Here is a 17,643-nt window from a genome sequence, read left to right on the forward strand (position 1 = left end):
TTAATATAAAAAGTAACTAAGATATTATGGTCTAAAATAAAAAAATATTGCATTACTTTACTCGTTACTTGAAAAAGTAATCTGATTACGAAACACGCATTACTTTTATCGCATTATCCCCAACATTGTTCAGGAGACTCTGGGCTGTCAGTAAAGGGTTAAACTTTCAATGCATAGAATCATGTGACAAAACAACATGGCACCGACAACAGCTGAGTTTGTCTTTGGGAGAAACGCCAACAAATCTACATCTGGTAAGAAACCTAATTAAGTTTTTACACTGAAACCTGTTTGAGTCAAAAGTTTACAGTCTCTAGTTTCACCCGATATGTCATTTTTACAATTTGAGGGATTTCATGTAAAATGCTACACTGTTAAACACAATGTACACTTATGTGTACAATAGCACAAGGTTTTTATTGGAAATCCTATATTTACTGTGCATTTTCAAATTGAGAAAAAAAAATTATTTCAAAGGCTTTATACGGAGTTAGGATGAAAATAAGGTGCATTTCAAACTATTCAGAGACCAGTGCAGACAGACAGACAGCACACTGGAGGTTAAGTAAGGATCAGAAATATTTTGCAATGTAAAGTGACAAACAGCTGTTTAGGAAAGTGCTGTGGTAGTTTTCGTTGCTATTTAGTATTTTTGGAGAAAATAAAATCAAAAGTGCCTTTTACCCCCAGGGGCCTCCAACAACACCCTTAACAGACAGATGTTTTTATGCTGACCTGCAAATAAGCTTTACTCTACACAAGCAACAAAAAAAAATCATCATAAAGTTGATGCAACATTTGAGTATATTCCCTTTAGAAATTCCTATGACATTTTCAAAGATTTTACAAATTTCCTTCATGCTTCCAGGGTTGGAATTCGTGACCGTGGGAATTATGTAATAGTCATGTTAAAGCCCAAGACCCACTGATGACGTATAAACCCTGTGCTGACTAAAAGGACACTCTAGTGCTCAATCAGGTTAAACCAGCTGAGCTGTTGGGCGATAGGGAGGTGTTTCCCAAACGTGAGTGTCTTCACGTCCTCATGCAGACGTGGCCAACGTGTCTGTCTAGTGTGTTTGTGATGGGTGGGGCACACATTAAGAAGGGCGTAATAAAGTCGTTTGTCTTCTTGTTGTGGCTGTCTGCAAAAAAGACAGTCAATTGCCAGTTAGTTTATTTTGTTAGTCTATTTTTAGAGCATGGTACAAAGAATAATTGTTATTTTAGAGGAACTGCTCTGAAATAATGTCACATGACATATTAATCAAATTCCTTGATGTCAAGTGTTAAACATTCATTGAAGGCCCATTTTATGGTGATGTAAACCTTAAATATGAAGTTTGCACATGAGAGTGAAATGCTGCTATTGTGTTTCAGCCTCCTGTCTGTCTGTCTGTCTATCTATCTCCCTCTCTCCCCTCTCTTTCTCTCTCTCTCTCTCTCTCTCTCTAAAGATACATTTTGACACTATTTTAAACCTTTGTACAACCAGACAAGAGGTAAAAGAGCATCAAGTTCATAGATTTTAAGGCATGGTGTATTTGCTGTTATTGATCTTGGCATTGCCAGTGGTCAGTCAAAATGGTGTCAACACCTGATTATCTAATTGAACTTAGTTGAACATCTACAGAAATATCAGGACAGAAAATGTAAAGAATAATCATACGCAGAAGTAAATGTTTTGCAGCTGTGATAATGTAGGCTACAGTAACAGGTGAATAATAGGTACATAGACATGGTTTTTTATTGGTAGCTTTTGGTTTAAACTCTTTATTTAGAAGTCAGATTTATTGGACAAAATCATTTAAAACCCTTGATTTTACAAATGGATTAATTTCAGATTATTTTACTCTGGATAAGGGCACCCAACAGGGTTGCCCTCTTTCCCCATTATTGTTCTGTCTTGCCCTGGAACCATTAGCAGCCACGATAAGTAAGGAGGATGATTTTCCAGGGGTGGTGGCGGGAGATGTGGCGCATAAGCTTTTGCTTTACGCAGATGATATTTTATTATTCGTCTCTAACCCTACTAGATCTATGCCTTGCCACAGAATTATTAATTCCTTTTCTAAATTCTCAGGATACAGAGTTAATTTACCTAAATCCGAAGCTTTGGCTCTGACAGCGTATTACCCGGTAGTGGCTTTTCAGCCAGGTGCCTTCCAGTGGCCCAAACAGAGCATTAATTATTTGGGTATTTTATTCCCATCAAATTTGTGTGAGTTAATTTTGACCCTTTAATAATAAGGTTTTCAAGCGATGTGGGCAGGTGAGCTTCATTACATTTATCTATGATTGGGAAGGTTAATATTATTAAAATGAATTGTATTCCAAAATTCAACTACCTACTACAATCTCTCCCCATTGAAGTTCTCTTCTTTTATTTTAAACAATTTGATAGTATAGCTAAATCCTTTATTTGTAATGGTAAACAGCCTTGGTTGCATTCCAGTAAGTTACACAGGCCAGTTGACAAAGGTGGGTTAGGTCTCCCCAAGATTTTGTTTTACTATTATGCTTTTGGTCTCAGACATTTGCCGCATTGGTCGCTTCCGCCTGAGAGAGCCCCTCCCTGGCTCTTTATTTAACAGGAGGTCCTTGCCCCTATCTTGCCATTACAAAGTCTTTCTACCAAGCTGCCCGGAGAAGTAAAGACACATTCCGTTATCTCGCACATGCATTTAGTGTGGACAAAAGTTTCCCACGAGTTCAGTTTGGACATTTACCTGAATGTTGCCTCAAGTATTTGGTTGAACCCTAAATTATACATTAACAAGTCTCCTTTCTGCTGGACAGAATGGATTGAGAAGGGTGTTGCTACGCTGGGTGACCTGTATGAAAATGGAGCGTTGAGATCTTTTGAAAATATTATACAGCAGTTTGAGGTTCCCAGGTCTCAATTCTTCATGTACTTACTGCTGCGCCATCTAATCTGTTGCTCCTTTGGGTGTAGTACGCAGCCCCCTAAAGCGGCAGACACTCTCTTAAGATGGTAAAACTGATAAAACTTGATTTTGTGTATTTTTATGCTGTTTGTTTAAATATGTGTATGGAATCAATACAAAATTGTTCATAACAAAAAAAAAAAAAAAAAGACCCTTGATTTTACCCAGCTGAATCTCTTGTTGTACCGCAATTTAAAAATAACACAGATAATCATGTCTTATCTGGAAATTGCTAAAAAAAAAAAAAAAAAAAAAAAATGTGTAACACCTATTGTTGGTTATTAAGGATAACATCATTTGAGTTTGACTTGGGAACTAACATTTGGCTACTAAATAGGCCAAAACTGACATCAGCTTGTTGTTAACTGTTGTTAACATGAAACACATATTGACATGCTATTACATTGGACATTAAAACTCTAAAAAGTTTTTGCTCATTTTAAGATTTTGCTGAATATTTTGAGAAGTAAAAACATGAAAATGGCAGTATAGATCATAATGTGAATGTTTCAACATGTAGGCCTATTATTATTCAAGTTTTGTGTAAAATTGTTAATTTGTTAATGAATGAATACAAGTTATTTCTCCATATCTGCACCCCTGAATATTCAACCTTTCATCTTACTGCTGCCACCCCGTGGCAAACGCAAGATACGCGTTGTGGTGCATAAAACATGTATGACGGGAAATTGTCTACACAGTTATTATATGAACGCCCATGAATGATGTGTTAATCACCAATAAACATACTGTTCGGTCTGTTTTGTCTGTCAAAGACAAACACATTCAAATGCACATTATTCTGAGATTTTGCTTACTAATGTTTTTAGGCGTATTGTGTACCTGGGAAGTCAACAACAACAACTTTCAACAATATTTTAGGTTAATTGTATAGTAGAAAAAAAGTGTAACATTTTATATGCAACTAATTAATATTTAAGTTAACAATTTTAAATAATCGTTCTGGAGTTATTCTGGAGATATTACATCATGCACTGTAAAACCGTTTTGTTAAATCAGCAAAAACCCACATTGGCAACATCTAAATGGAATGATTTTATTCAAGCTAGATATATTATTTAATATGGCTGGATCAACCCGATTAGGCTACATTAGATTACACCAATGAATGTAGGCCCAATTTTCAGATCTCGTCACATCAGAAATACAGAAAAAGCTCCTAATGCCCATATTCAATTTTTACTGCAAAATCTTATGTCAGGTAACCTTAAAATGTGCTTCATTTAAATTAAAACATCTAAAATAATTGGTTTTATTCAGATCAAATGAATTTAAAGTGTCAACATCTGGTTTACCAGAACAAACAAATCAATATAATTTAAACAGATAACAGCCTAATTCTTGTAGTATCAGAGTATTTGTGTGTTTTGTTATAAATCACATATTACTACTGAACAAATATGACATTTATCATTTCTATTTCTTATTTAGGCTTATTAGAATGACCAGTTAGGAGAAGTGAATGTTTTTAGATTAAATCTGTTATCCATGAAACAAAATATACCACAAACACCAATGTGGAAACAGATGGCTTTTATTGGAAATGAACAAATACAGGTACAGAAGAAAAAAAATTTAAGTGCAACTTTATCATATATACAAGAGACTATTCTGACTGTTTATCAGCTTACATATCTTGTGTCAGAGGCATACATTAAAAGGAGGGCTACAAAAGATATTGAATGTTGATCATATGAGATCTGTGAAGGAAGAGATCGTCTGAACTGTGGGCCTGCAGATAGATGCAGTGTATTTGCTGGACAGAATTCAGATCCCATTATTGAATTAGGTTCAATAATGGGTTCTGTAGTGTCAAAGTCATAACTGTGCTTTCTCTTCATCACTGAACACTGAGTGTCTTTATAGTGTGAATATTTCTCCAAACATGAGCTGCGTGTCACTTCATGGCCACTCTTTAATAAAGACTCTATTGAAAAGGGGCCTGTAAATTTGACTTCACTTCTGTTTTCTCTGACACTGCAGATTGGCAAATGTCACCCAGGAGCAATACAATTCTCTCCACATTCATCCCTGTGCTGTGTCTGAAGAGAAAGCTCTGGGAACTTGTCGATTATGTATTTGAAATGTCGGCAAAGCATTTTTGGAGTAATGCCACTCTCATCCACTTTCCAATAGTTCTTCTTGGGATTTGGATATTCCGGATCAACTGGCACCTGTAAACAAAACAAGTTAGTAATATTGTCACAAATCAGTCAGTCATATGAAGCAATATTATGAAATTAAGCAGACAAAAGTGACCCAATTTTAATAACAAATACCTTTGCAAAACAACTGTTTGGTGGCAGATAAACTCTGATGTTATTCTCAGTGCGTTTTCTGTCTCCAGAGACAAATGGTTCCAGCTTCTTCATTATCTGTCCAGATGAGGGGAAATGTTTTAATACTTGATAAATATACAGAAGACTTAAAATCCTACATTTATCAGATTTACACCTTTGGGTCAGTTATGTTGCTTACCTCTTTGAATATGAGCATCTTGTCTGGTGAATCTTGAATTGCAGATGCAACAAGTCCAATGTATGATACAGTAGTGTATTTTTTGTATCTCCTTCTTTCAATGCAAGACTGAGTCAGACTGTTGACTCCTCCATTCACTCTGTTAGTCATGATCAGTTCCTGGCCCAAACTCAGACTGAAGACTAAGAAAATCAGGCTCACTTTATATCCAGGTTGTATGAGCTATTCATGAAAAATAGGTGTTAATGGTGGGAGTGGTTTCTTGCAACAGAAATCATGTTAATTGTTGATTTACTTCTTATTTCAGAAAAACAATCTAAAAACATTGGTAAATTGTGCTTAGTTTAATTTAAAGCCATTTATTTTTGGACAGATGAAAGTAACACAAACCTGAAGTTAGTTCAGTCGACTGAAAGAATGGAGCATTATTAAAACATTGGCATACACTACCCTATTCTAAAATGTAGCTGTTTGGTTAATTCATTTTTATAGCCTACTTAAGAGTGGGCTATCTAACATCACTATATATTATAACACGGTGACCAGACATCCCTGTTTTCCAGGGACAGTCCCGGTTTTTGACCTGTCCCGACTGGAGCTGTCCCCTGAAATGTCCCCATTTTTACTGCACGTTCAAAACATTCCGCAAAGTGAAAATACATGGCAAGAGAGCCGCAAATGAAGCCTACCGTCATTCGTCTTCCTTTACTGATTATTTGTTCTAGCCAGTTTTGCCATTAAGAACTGGACCAGGAAGTAAACATTTGCAGGGTAAACTTCGACAGCGGTGAATGGGAGAACACAGCACATATTATTTTCATTTACCCATTTGCTCCAAGCAGGGCCATAGCAAAATCTGGGCCCCCTGACTTTATGTTGCTCTGGGCCCCTTTCCTATTAAAACATACAATTTAGAAATTGTTGTGGGGCCCCCTGGACCTTTGCGCCCCTAGAATCGTTACCACCTTTCACCCCACTAGCTACGGCCCTGGCACCAAGACCAAATGAAAAAATCCAATATTACCTTTGAATGACTTTCCAGAAAAGGAATAAAATAGAGAGCGGTGGATTAAGACATTCAGATGGGAGAAGATGCCAAATTTACTGTCACTCTCTAAGCAGCTGTGGTAATTCATTAAAACTAATTCCAGGGTAATATAACACAAAGCATAATGTTATAAATTTATACTCAATTAAAAAACAAAATCGAGAGATTTACGCTGCTAAATAAGGCTAAATAAACGCGTCATCACAGTCTGTGAAAAAGGCCTATTGAAAAGAATCATCATTATCATCTTCGAGGTGAGGCACATACTAGTTATGTTATAAAGAAGTTATATTGTTATGTATTATATAAAATTAACACATTTAAAATAAAAATACAACATTAATAACATGGAAAAATGAATGAAATGTGTAATAAAGTATCTGCAAAGAACAACAATAAATGTAAGTCATCACATTACAGCATAGATTACATTGCGCTTTGCAGGGAAACAAGTGACTGATAAAATTTTATCAAAATAAAAGGTATAATTAAGAAAAACAGGTCCATATGAGATAACTGATAGAAACAGTTGAAATATTGTAATAATACGAATTATTATTATTATTATACAATATTGAATATCTTTGTGTCATGACTACAAAGTGGAAAAAATCCCCAACAATATGAGGCATCTAAGGGGGGCAATCCCCCCTTCACAAATTAATTTCATATTATTGCAGTTGTAATACTGAGGGAAATGATAGTCAAGTGAGCTCATTTCTTTTGAAATTCCTCTGCCGGTTTGCCAGCAAGCAAGTTAACGGCCTACCTTCTTTTAGGAAAGTGTCAGGTAAAGGTGAAGGAAAAGAAAAGACCAAGAGTGTGACCAAGGGCAAGGGACCCTGTGCTGTGGAGTCAGCTGCAACAGTTCCAATACAGTGCATCCGGAAAGTATTCACAGCGCTTCACTTTTTCCACATTTTGTTATGTTACAGCCTTATTCCAAAATGGATTAAATTCATTATTTTCCTCAAAATTCTACAAACAATACCCCATAATGACAACGTGAAAGAAGTTTGTTTGAAATCTTCAATTTCAAATTTATTAAAAATAAAAAAATCACATGTACATAAGTATTCACAGCCTTTGCCATGACACTCAAAATTGAGCTCAGGTGCATCCTGTTTCCACTGATCATCCTTGAGATGTTTCTACAACTTGATTGGAGGCCACCTGTGGTAAATTCAGTTGATTGGACATGATTTGGAAAGGCACACACCTGTCTATATAAGGTCCCACAGTTAACAGTGCATGTCAGAGCACAAACCAAGCCATGAAGTCCAAGGAATTGTCTGTAGACCCCCGAGACAGGACTGTATCGAGGCACAGATCTGGGGAAGGGTACAGAAAAATTTCTGCAGCATTGAAGGTCCCAATGAGCACAGTGGCCTCCATCATCCGTAAATGGAAGAAGTTTGGAACCACCAGGACTCTTTCTAGAGCTGGCCGCCTGGCCAAACTGAGCGATCGAGGGAGAAGGGCCTTAGTCAGGGAGGTGACCAAGAACCCGATGGTCACTCTGACAGATCTCCAGCATTTCCCTGTGGAGAGAGGAGAACCTTCCAGAAGGACAACCATCTCTGCAGCACTCCACCAATCAGGCCTGTATGGCAGAGTGGCCAGACGGAAGCCACTCCTCAGTAAAAGGCACATGACAGCCGGCCTGGAGTTTGCCAAAAGGCACCTGAAGGACTCTCAGACCATGAGAAACAAAGATTGAACTCTTTGGCCTGAATGGCAAGCGTCATGTCTGGAGGAAACCAGGCACCGCTCATCACCTGGCCAATACCATCCCTACAGTGAAGCATGGTGGTGGCAGCATCATGCTGTGGGGATGTTTTTCAGCAGCAGTAACTGGGAGACTAGTCAGGATCGAGGGAAAGATGAATGCAGCAATGTACAGAGACATCCTTGATGAGAACCTGCTCTAGAGCACTCTGGACCTCAGACTGGGGTGAAGGTTCATCTTCCAACAGGACAACGACCCTAAGCACACAGCCAAGATAACAAAGGAGTGGCTCCGGGACAACTCTGTGAATGTCCTTGAGTGTCCCAGTCAGAGCCCAGACTTGAACCCTATTGAACATCTCTGGAGAGATCTGAAAATGGCTGTGCACCGACGCTCCCCATCCAACCTGATGGAGCTTGAGAGGTCCTGCAAAGAAGAATGGGAGAAACTGCCCAAAAATAGGTGTGCCAAGCTTGTAGCATCATACTCAAAAAGACTTGAGGCTGTAATTGGTGCCAAAGGTGCTTCAACAAAGTATTGAGCAAAGGCTGTGAATACTTATGTACATGTGATTTTCGTTTTTTATTTTTAATGAATTTGCAAAGATTTCAAACAAACTTCTTTCATGTTGTCATTATGGGGTATTGTTTGTAGAATTGAGGAAAATAATGAACTTAATCCATTTGGAATAAGGTTGTAACATAACAAAACATGGAAAAAGTGAAGCGCTGTGAATACTTTCCGGATGCACTGTATCCAATCATTGTTTATATATGTTTGTGTTTAGTTCACTTTTATGCCACAATGTCATCTACTGTATACAGTGTAGAAAAGAATAAAGTCATATGTAACAGAAGACCATTAAATCATCAAAATACATAACATCCGAATTGTCCCCCTTTTTTAAATCATGTGAAATTTCAATGACATATTTACAACTAAACTTGAAATGTCCTCATTTTTCATTTAACAAATCTGGTCACCTTATCTTATAAGGAGGCATTATTAACAAACTCTAACAAACTGGCTGTTGGATTTAGAAGGTTGAGAAGCATTTGTCAAACTGACCCAACAAACACCAACAATGTTTGTTGGTGTATGTTGGAGTTTGTTTGGGCAGTGTGAATTTGCCTTAAAGGAATATTATGGGTTCAATACAAGTTGAGCTCAATCAACAGCATTTGTGGCAAAAATGCTGATTACCACAAAACATATTTCTACTTGTCCCTCCTTTTCATTTATAATAATAATAAAAAAGCAAAAATCTTGGTTCAAGTGAGGCTTACAATGTGGCCAATCTGTAAACATTAAAATACTCACTATTTCAAAAGTATAGCTAAAAGACATAAACAAAATGTGCGTTAACATAATTTTAGTGTGATATAATCACTTATTAACCTTTTCTGTGTAAAGTTATAGCCAATTTTATAACTTCGTTTTCCATGACAATGTAATGTCAACAAACCCTAAAACCCTGAAATGACTGTAAAAATGACGATTTAAACAACTTTACATATCAAATAATACAGGAGTTTTAACAGACGAATGAATGTAAGTGCTTTTATAAAATTATTAGATTCACATTTCTGCCTCACTGTTTTGTGATAATCAGTATTATGCCACAAATGCTGTCGATTGAGCTCAACTTGTATTGAACCCGGAATATTCCTTTAATTTAATAAGGCAAGTCTACAAGTATGAAAGAAACATGATCACGTCTGTTAAATACAACATACCAAATTGGGCCAAAGTTTATCAGGATTATTTCTTCGTTTGCATTCAATTTGAAAATGATAAAATACTAAACAAAATATGTATTTAGCATAGCCTATATTTATTTGAGAGGGGAAATTAATCGGACATAGTTTTGCTAACGGGTTTTTTTTTTTTTTTTTTTTTTTTTTTTTAACAGACGATATGTTTAAGTCAACAGAATCGTTAAACAGTTATCGTGATTGCACATGACATTTGCAATTGGCATGAGGGTTGAATGTTCGGTTATCACTTCATTGACACATCGGAACTACAAATTAGCCAAAGTTCCTTACGGACAAAATAAACTGTAACACCTTTATTTCTTAAAAGTGAAAGGTAGTATGGCGAGTTAACATCTTTTAAGCATAACATTATAGGTTCAGTCTTTTCTTTCGTCATGGTTTGATGCAGTCAAACATATGGGGTGGGAAGAATGAATGAAGAAAGTACTCCGTCTGAATATACAATTATCACCCCGTCTAGAAATGAATGTGTGTACACCAGCTGCTACTGGTAAGTGTGAGGATATGTAACAATACTATTTAGGCTACATTTATATTTTATCTGACTGCATAAATGCATATACAAATAAGGGTTCACTCTGTTTTAGATATTCACTTCCAACAAATAAATTTTGCATTACATAGCTTTGAAAATAAGCACCAGGTCATGATTTATACACGTTTATTTTTTCTAGTGAGGAGAATGTGTGGAAAATGTGTGAATTTGCCAAGGATCAAGGGACGTGCTCTTTGGATGAGGTGTATACAGTCTTTATTTCTAATGAAAGAAAAACGGTGAGTGTGAATTACAGGCTAATATACAGTATCTATGCATACTCTATATACTGCTTTTATATATGTGTGTCTTCCAATTAATGCAGATACCCATTTGGAAACAAAAGTCCAGTAGAGGTGATAAACCAGTTATCTGGGTGAGTATTTTATCAGGAACTGTTTTCAGTATGCTAAAGACCAAAAGAACAAAACAAAAAAAATGATAGCAATATGATTTTTAACACTCATCTAACAAGGTTTTTGAATGCTTGTCTTTAGGATTACCATGTTATTCTTCTACACACAAGTAAAGAAGGGCAGAGCTTTATATATGATCTAGACACCATCCTTCCCTTCCCTTGTTCACTTGACATGTATTTAACAGAGGCTTTGCGGTCTGATGAGTATTTGAAACCTGCTTATTGGAGGCAAGTTAATACGTATCTGAACTGCATGTGATTAAAATGTCTATCATGAATATGAATGGTACCAGTATGCATGGATGGTACCAAGTAACAGGTATGGTTATCTGTTGTGTTTTAGAAAACTTCGCGTCGTACCAGCAGACATCTACTTAAAGAAGTTTGCTTCGGATCGCTTGCATATGAAGGATTGTGATGGGAATTGGCGTATGCCACCTCCAACATATCCTTGCATAGAAACATCAGGTATCTTTATATGATCCACATGCACGTACATATCACAATTTGATTTCTTCATGCCGTTACACTTTTTAATGTACCATTTTCACAGAATCTAAAATGAATCTGGATGACTTCATCTGCATGGATGCACAAGTGGGATATGGAGAAGTTTATGACCTTTCAGACTTTGTTCAACACTTTGGAGTGAAGTAAATGGGGTTTTGATTATGCACCTAAGCCAACAGCACTTTGTACATCATAACATAACTGTGTCTCAGGATGAAGATCCCTTTAGTGTGGATAGTACTGTAAGTAGGCAGGCACAGGAGTACATGTTAGTCTCAAAAGAATCCCTGACAAACTCCAAAACCAATCTGTTTTCACTCAGTTGCTCAAGTCTATGCTTTACAGACCTACTCTTAATTACTTTGTGGTAGAAATGAGCAGAGAGGACAGTCATACTGAAATAAACAGGATTTTTTTATTGTTAATATGAATTCTTTTATAAAGAAATCAGTGACAGATGTACAAAAAAATTCGGCATTTAAACAAAACAATAAAACCGAATTGGCAAACTATGTAAGCAGTTGTAGTGCTATGGTTTTTATGAAATCGCTGCCAGGTAATCCTTCACTTCAGCAGGTGAGAGTCTGCGAAATCCTGCTTCATTACAGATGCCCACCTCTATGTTGTCCTCAGTCATCTGACCTTCGAAACTTTCCTGTAAAATCACAATAAACAAACAACGCAGCTCTTCATTATGTTGTTTTGAGCAACCTGGTATGGAAGGTTAACAGTCAAGAGATTAAATTCACCTTTAAAGTTAAGATGGCAGTGTGTATAGCATCTTCAAGTTCTAGATCTTTATTATATCTGTAATGGAAAAAAGTACAAAGCGATACTGTAAAACTTTTGCAAAATCACTTAAGATGAAGAGGACTTTTTACACAGTCATCATAAAACATCATATCCTCTAAACTACTTTAAAGAAATATTCCGGGTTTAATACAAGTTAAACTCAATCGACAGCATTTGTGGCATACTGTCGATTACCACAAAAAATTAATTCAACTCGTCCCTCCATTTCTTTCAAAAAAGCAAAAATTTAGATTACATTGAGGCACTTGCAATGGTGAATGGGGCAGAAATGTGAAGCTTATTTTATTAAAAACACTTAATTCTGCTGTTGAAAACTTGTGTGTTGTTTACATTGTAATTTTTATGGCGTCACATCATTCATCATGGCAACAAAGTTGTAAAATTGTCAATTTTACACAGAAAAGTTTAGTAAGTGATTGTATCACACTAAAATCATGTTAAGAGGCATATAATTTGTATGTCTTGTGGTGATACTTTTGAAATAGTGAGTATTTTAATGTTTACTGATTGGCCCTATTCACTTCCAAATTAAGTGCCTCAATGTAATCTCGATTTTTGCTTACTTGAACAAATCTAAATAAATGTTTGTGGTATCAACGTAACACCACTAAAGCTGTCTATTGAGCCTAACTTGTATTGAACCTGCAATATTACTTTAACTCAACCTGCATCTGATCATGTTGACTTTGCTATTTTTATACCTTTTCTCAAGGAATGTTTTTCCATTGACATAGTTCTTTCCCATTGCTGTAGCTTTCCAGGCAAAGTAAGCTCCCTTTGGGATACATCGATTAAGAGATGAGTTTACAAAATACATTGGTTGAATGTTTACAATGAGATAAAAAACAATCTAAAATATTATAATAAAAAATAATGAAACCGTTTTGATTTTCTTTTTTTTTACCGATGGGTCTGACTGAAATAAGTAAGGTCTGTCCTCATCCCAACCAGCAATCAGAAGAGACACTCCAAAGGGCCGCACACCTCTAAAAAAACATGACATTTAAATTACTACAAGAGCTTGAATTCAAGTCCAGAATAGTATAATAATTTCAGGTATTTGGCTAAGAAGTAAACATACCCTGACTGAGTGTATTCTTGCATAACAGAAGCCACTCTCTGTACCAGCTGGCCTGTGGGGATTGGCTCTTGGTATACCAGGTAATACTGCTGTGCCAGCTTCCTTGCTCTTCTGACCAGCACCCTGTCAAGAGAGCATTCCCATATACATTCCTTACAGGCCATGCCGATGATGGCAGTTGAAATCAGCTATAGACCATTTCAAGAATGTAAACAAAAACAAAGGAATTAGAACGGTCCAGACATATTTCAGGGTCCTTTCAACAAAGTCTCTTTTTCAAAGTAAGACAGTCCACTCAGCGGCCATTTTTAGAATGTTCTTGGGCAGTTTTGGCAGCTATTTTTCTATGTAAACAAGCAGCATGAAAGTGCAGCTCTTGTCTACTTGAATGGGGAAAGACCAAAATCTCCAAAATGGTTGGTCAAGATTACAATAAAAGAAAATGTTCAAATAAGCAGTAAAATCTGATAACACTGCTGCTTCACTCGAGTGGTCCGGCATTCCTCAGCACTTGAGGGGAATAGCAGCCCGGCATCCTTGCCCGTCAGCCGTGACGCGTGCTCTAACTCATGCTGGGGTTCCAGAGTGTGGGTCCGGCAAAGCATATAACTCGCACCGGATGCTCCCCGCTCCATTCCTGGACCTGTAAAGATGCCAGCATGTAGAGACCGGTCTCCCGAGGAGAGGCGCGCTCGGTGTTTAAAAGCAGCAGTGATGAAGCTCTTCATTGGGATTACGCGAGCCTCATCACGCAAGGCAGGATGACGATGATCCACGGGAAGGGCGTGTCGTTCCGTCACAACTGGTAAAATAAATTGTTTCTTTACCTCAGATTACACTATAAATGCAATTATGCCATACTGTATAGCTAATGAGTGTGCGTGAGTTGATTGACTGGCGATTTCTGTATCTGAAAGGTGATTGGCTATTTTGCCTGTAAGGCGGTTGACCACTGGCTAACGTTGGGCGTTCCAATTTATCTCATTCATTTTCATAGAAGTGGCCCGTCTCTGTTTTGACAAGCAGGAAATGTTCATGGAACAATGACGTCACAAACAAACAGTCCTTGAAATGGTCAATACCTGCTTCAGTTAAGAAAGGCTCATCTTAAATGTGGTGTTTTTTTTGTTGTCGTCATCTTTAGACCGCATAGACCATTATGTAGTTGGATAATTTAGCATACAGATCTCATAAATGTTTCTATGTATTATAAATAGTACTTAATACCTGTAGTCAGGACCCATTCCACTGTACACCATGCCTATGTGTTTGGTTATTGGTTCAATTTTGTGTACGCTCTGTTCATCATACAGTATGGACTTCTGTTTCTTCTCAGTTGCCAACACTACTCCATTTGATGCTGCAAAAAGGACCAAAGGAAATAACTTTGATATATGGTTTTGCAAATGCAGTGGAGAAAGCATACCAAGAGAGAAACATTAATTATCCATGTATTTGTCCCAGGCACGTAGCTAGTGGGGTGAAAGGTGGGAAAGATTCTAGGGGCCCAAAGGTCCAGGGGGCCCCACAACAAATTCTAAACTGTATTTTTAAACAGGAAAGGGGCCTAGAGTAATATACAGTCAGGGGGACCAGATTACCTTGCTACGGCCCTGATTTGTACTAAATAAATGCACCTTTGATTCCTACAGATGGGGCACCGGCTGCGACAGCGGCCAAGGCATATTCAATCTGCACCAGTTTGCCAGAGGGGCTGTGTTGATAAAAAAATAAAAAATAAAGAGAGAGAAATTAGCTTAATTTATGAATGGAAAAATGGCACATCTAACACAGATACACAGTTTTGTTGATGTAGGCCTATTCATAATGTGTTTAGACACTTAATTCAGATGAACTAAAATGTACAAAATTCATTTGTTCATTCTGAACTCAAATATATTTATTTATTTTCCGCAAATTCACATGCAGATTTGCCATTAGGTTGATACGAGGTTTCATACTAACACCGTGACAGTGCATCTCCAGTGCGACTCAAAATGACGTACAATAGGCAATGTATGAAAAACACAACTATTTTTATTGAAGGCATGCAAAAAGAGATGCACACTGTAACCTTTTAGTCACATATCGATCAATACATGACAAAATTACCTAAATGTTGTGAGAGAGAAACTGTATCCTCGTTCTGCCATTTTTGTCTTCTGCTCCGGAAACACAACTTCTTCTTCTTCTTCTTTGACGTTTTATGGCGGTTGGTAAACCAGCTTTTGGTGCATATTCCGCCACTTACTGGGATGGAGTGTGGAGCATTGACGTAGTGGGAAACTACATAAAAAAAAAAAAAAAAAGGAACCAACAAACATGTACATCTTAAATCCTGACCATTAACTCGGTGTCTTTGAGATATTTAAATAAAATGTTGAACACTCTTACAGTTGTATCTTTGTTTAACAAATTCTGCAGTGAAAGCTGATTAACTCCTATATCTCTAAGTGCTTCTATAAGTTGTAGTCTTTCATTGTCATAACCTTTACACTGTTTCAGGAAGATCACATCTGACACAACATCTGGATACATGTTTTCCAGTCATATGTAGTGACTGGTTAAGAGCAGAATGCCCAATTCTGAGACGTGATATTATACTGTCTTCCTTTCTATTCCCAAAACTTCTCTCGTTCCCAACTATTCTCTGAATATTATATAGATGTCGTCCTTTATTCTCACTGTCCCATTTTCTTTGCCACATATCCTATACAGCTCCTTTAATTAGCCCTTTTATTTCCAATTTACCAATTGGAACATTCAACTCTATGTCTGAGTGTTTTAATGCTTGTTTTGCTATTTGATCCACCACTTCATTTCCTTCTACCCCTATATGAGCGGGTACCCATACAAATGAGATAACTATTCTTGTTTGATGTATTCTGAACAAATTTTGTAAAATATATGATAAAACGTCTTGCCAATTGATGATTTTCCACTCTTTAGACTTAGTAATGCTGCAAAAGAGTCCGAACAGATGACCACTTCAGGTATTTTGATCTCTTCCACCCACTGAAGAGCCAGTAATATTGCAAGCATTTCTGTTGTATAGACTGATATATGATTAGATGTTCTTTTTGCTATTTTGTTCCTAAATCTTGGTATATACACTGCTGATGCTGTATGTCCTGTTTCAGGATCTTTAGATCATCTGTATATAGCTGAATTACTGATACATATTTCTGATCCAAATATTTATGTTATATTGTTTCTTCATGTTCTTGTCTGTTTTTATCATTTATACTCACTAGAAGTTGAAAGTCAACTACAGGCATTGGGAATAGCCATGGGGGTGTTGCTGGCAATACTACAGTAGGGCAAACAGCACATTTACTTATTCCAGTTTGATGAGCCTCTTTATATGCTTTCCATCCAAAGCTATTCAGATTTATATATTCATGTTCCCAGCAATTTTCTAATACTTTTTAACTGGATGTACTTCTGAATGCCTTTTCACAGTAGCCCAATATACCAACTTCAGTTTTAACCTCCGAAACTCCAACTCCAACAACCCATTTCAACCTGTAGACTGACACAGGTGATGTTTTAAATGCTCCACAGCATATTCTTAATGCTTGATTTTGTATTATATTTACTTTATCAAGCAGAGATGCTGAGGCTGTACCATAAATCACACTGTAAAACAACTTCCGCGAGATTTTGTGAATAAACTAATCAAAATAAAAGTCATTTAGTGCACTGTGGACAATTAAATATAAACAAAAAATAATATTTTTTTTCCCTTTTAGTTTATTTCTTATGCTTTCAGTTGGTTTGACTGTCATGTTATATTGATTAAAGCAATAAAAAATAAATAAATAAATAAATAAATAAGCAAACTACTTATTAGATACAATTACTCGATACTTTTAAATAGACCCAATAATTTAGAGGGTTCGAGTTAAATTAATATTCCAGGTTCAGTACGACAGCATTTGTGGCGTGATGTTGATTACTACAAAAAAAATATTTTGACTCATATGTCCTTTTCTTAAAAAAAAAAAAAAAAAAAAAAGAGGCAAAAATCGAGGTTACAGTGAGGCCCTTACAACGGAAGTGAATGGTAATTTTTTACGGTCATTTAAGGGGTTTAGTGTTTATGGTGTTACATAGTCATGGCAACGAAGGTATACAATTGGATATAACTTTACACAGAAAAAGTAAGTGAGTTATTTTATCTCACTAAATTCATGTTAACACGCATATTGTTAGTGCTTGAGAATATACTTTTGAAACAGTGAGTATTTTATCGTTCACGGATTGGCCCCATTCAATTCCATT

At 36.6% G+C, this 17,643-nt stretch overlaps 2 protein-coding genes, 1 long non-coding RNA gene and 1 pseudogene across 3 annotated transcripts; 2 read left to right on the top strand and 2 right to left on the bottom strand.

Annotated features, from left to right (window-relative positions):
* Nucleotides 1–964: 964 nt before the first annotated feature.
* Nucleotides 965–6,142, bottom strand: LOC127424964 (uncharacterized; annotated as a pseudogene).
* A 4,140-nt stretch (nucleotides 6,143–10,282) lies between these two features.
* ntaq1 (N-terminal glutamine amidase 1) lies at nucleotides 10,283–11,977 on the top strand. Its single transcript, XM_051671306.1, has 6 exons — nucleotides 10,283–10,492; nucleotides 10,677–10,776; nucleotides 10,863–10,913; nucleotides 11,035–11,183; nucleotides 11,299–11,423; nucleotides 11,509–11,977. Exons 1-6 carry the CDS (start codon nucleotides 10,413–10,415, stop codon nucleotides 11,610–11,612), a joined length of 609 nt encoding a protein of 202 aa, XP_051527266.1. The 5' UTR covers nucleotides 10,283–10,412; the 3' UTR covers nucleotides 11,613–11,977.
* Nucleotides 11,862–15,586, bottom strand: LOC127425377 (proteasome subunit alpha type-2-like). Its single transcript, XM_051671305.1, has 8 exons — nucleotides 15,472–15,586; nucleotides 14,997–15,073; nucleotides 14,587–14,719; nucleotides 13,360–13,482; nucleotides 13,183–13,264; nucleotides 12,980–13,053; nucleotides 12,215–12,272; nucleotides 11,862–12,120 (listed from the first exon to the last, which is right to left on the bottom strand). Exons 1-8 carry the CDS (start codon nucleotides 15,510–15,512, stop codon nucleotides 12,004–12,006), a joined length of 705 nt encoding a protein of 234 aa, XP_051527265.1. The 5' UTR covers nucleotides 15,513–15,586; the 3' UTR covers nucleotides 11,862–12,003.
* A 130-nt stretch (nucleotides 15,587–15,716) lies between these two features.
* Nucleotides 15,717–17,049, top strand: LOC127425379 (uncharacterized). The gene is made up of 3 exons (XR_007894615.1): nucleotides 15,717–16,352; nucleotides 16,614–16,674; nucleotides 16,822–17,049. It is a non-coding gene; the product is annotated as an uncharacterized LOC127425379 (long non-coding RNA).
* Nucleotides 17,050–17,643: the final 594 nt, after the last annotated feature.

This window comes from Myxocyprinus asiaticus, chromosome 34, assembly GCF_019703515.2.
Source record: "Myxocyprinus asiaticus isolate MX2 ecotype Aquarium Trade chromosome 34, UBuf_Myxa_2, whole genome shotgun sequence".
Classification (NCBI taxonomy): Eukaryota; Metazoa; Chordata; class Actinopteri; order Cypriniformes; family Catostomidae; genus Myxocyprinus; species Myxocyprinus asiaticus.

Bases quoted from the DNA above. Each gene is read 5' to 3' on its own strand.
- ntaq1 (XM_051671306.1), top strand. From the start codon at position 10,413: ATGAATGAAGAAAGTACTCCGTCTGAATATACAATTATCACCCCGTCT. The intron at 10,914-11,034 runs GTGAGTATTTTA...GCTTGTCTTTAG, and splicing joins GTGATAAACCAGTTATCTGG to GATTACCATGTTATTCTTCT. The intron at 11,184-11,298 runs GCAAGTTAATAC...GTTGTGTTTTAG, and splicing joins TTGAAACCTGCTTATTGGAG to AAAACTTCGCGTCGTACCAG.
- LOC127425377 (XM_051671305.1), bottom strand. From the start codon at position 15,512: ATGGCAGAACGAGGATACAGTTTCTCTCTCACAACATTTAG. The intron at 13,265-13,359 runs GTATGTTTACTT...ATGTTTTTTTAG, and splicing joins CAAGAATACACTCAGTCAGG to AGGTGTGCGGCCCTTTGGAG. The intron at 12,121-12,214 runs GTGAATTTAATC...GTGATTTTACAG, and splicing joins CTGCCATCTTAACTTTAAAG to GAAAGTTTCGAAGGTCAGAT.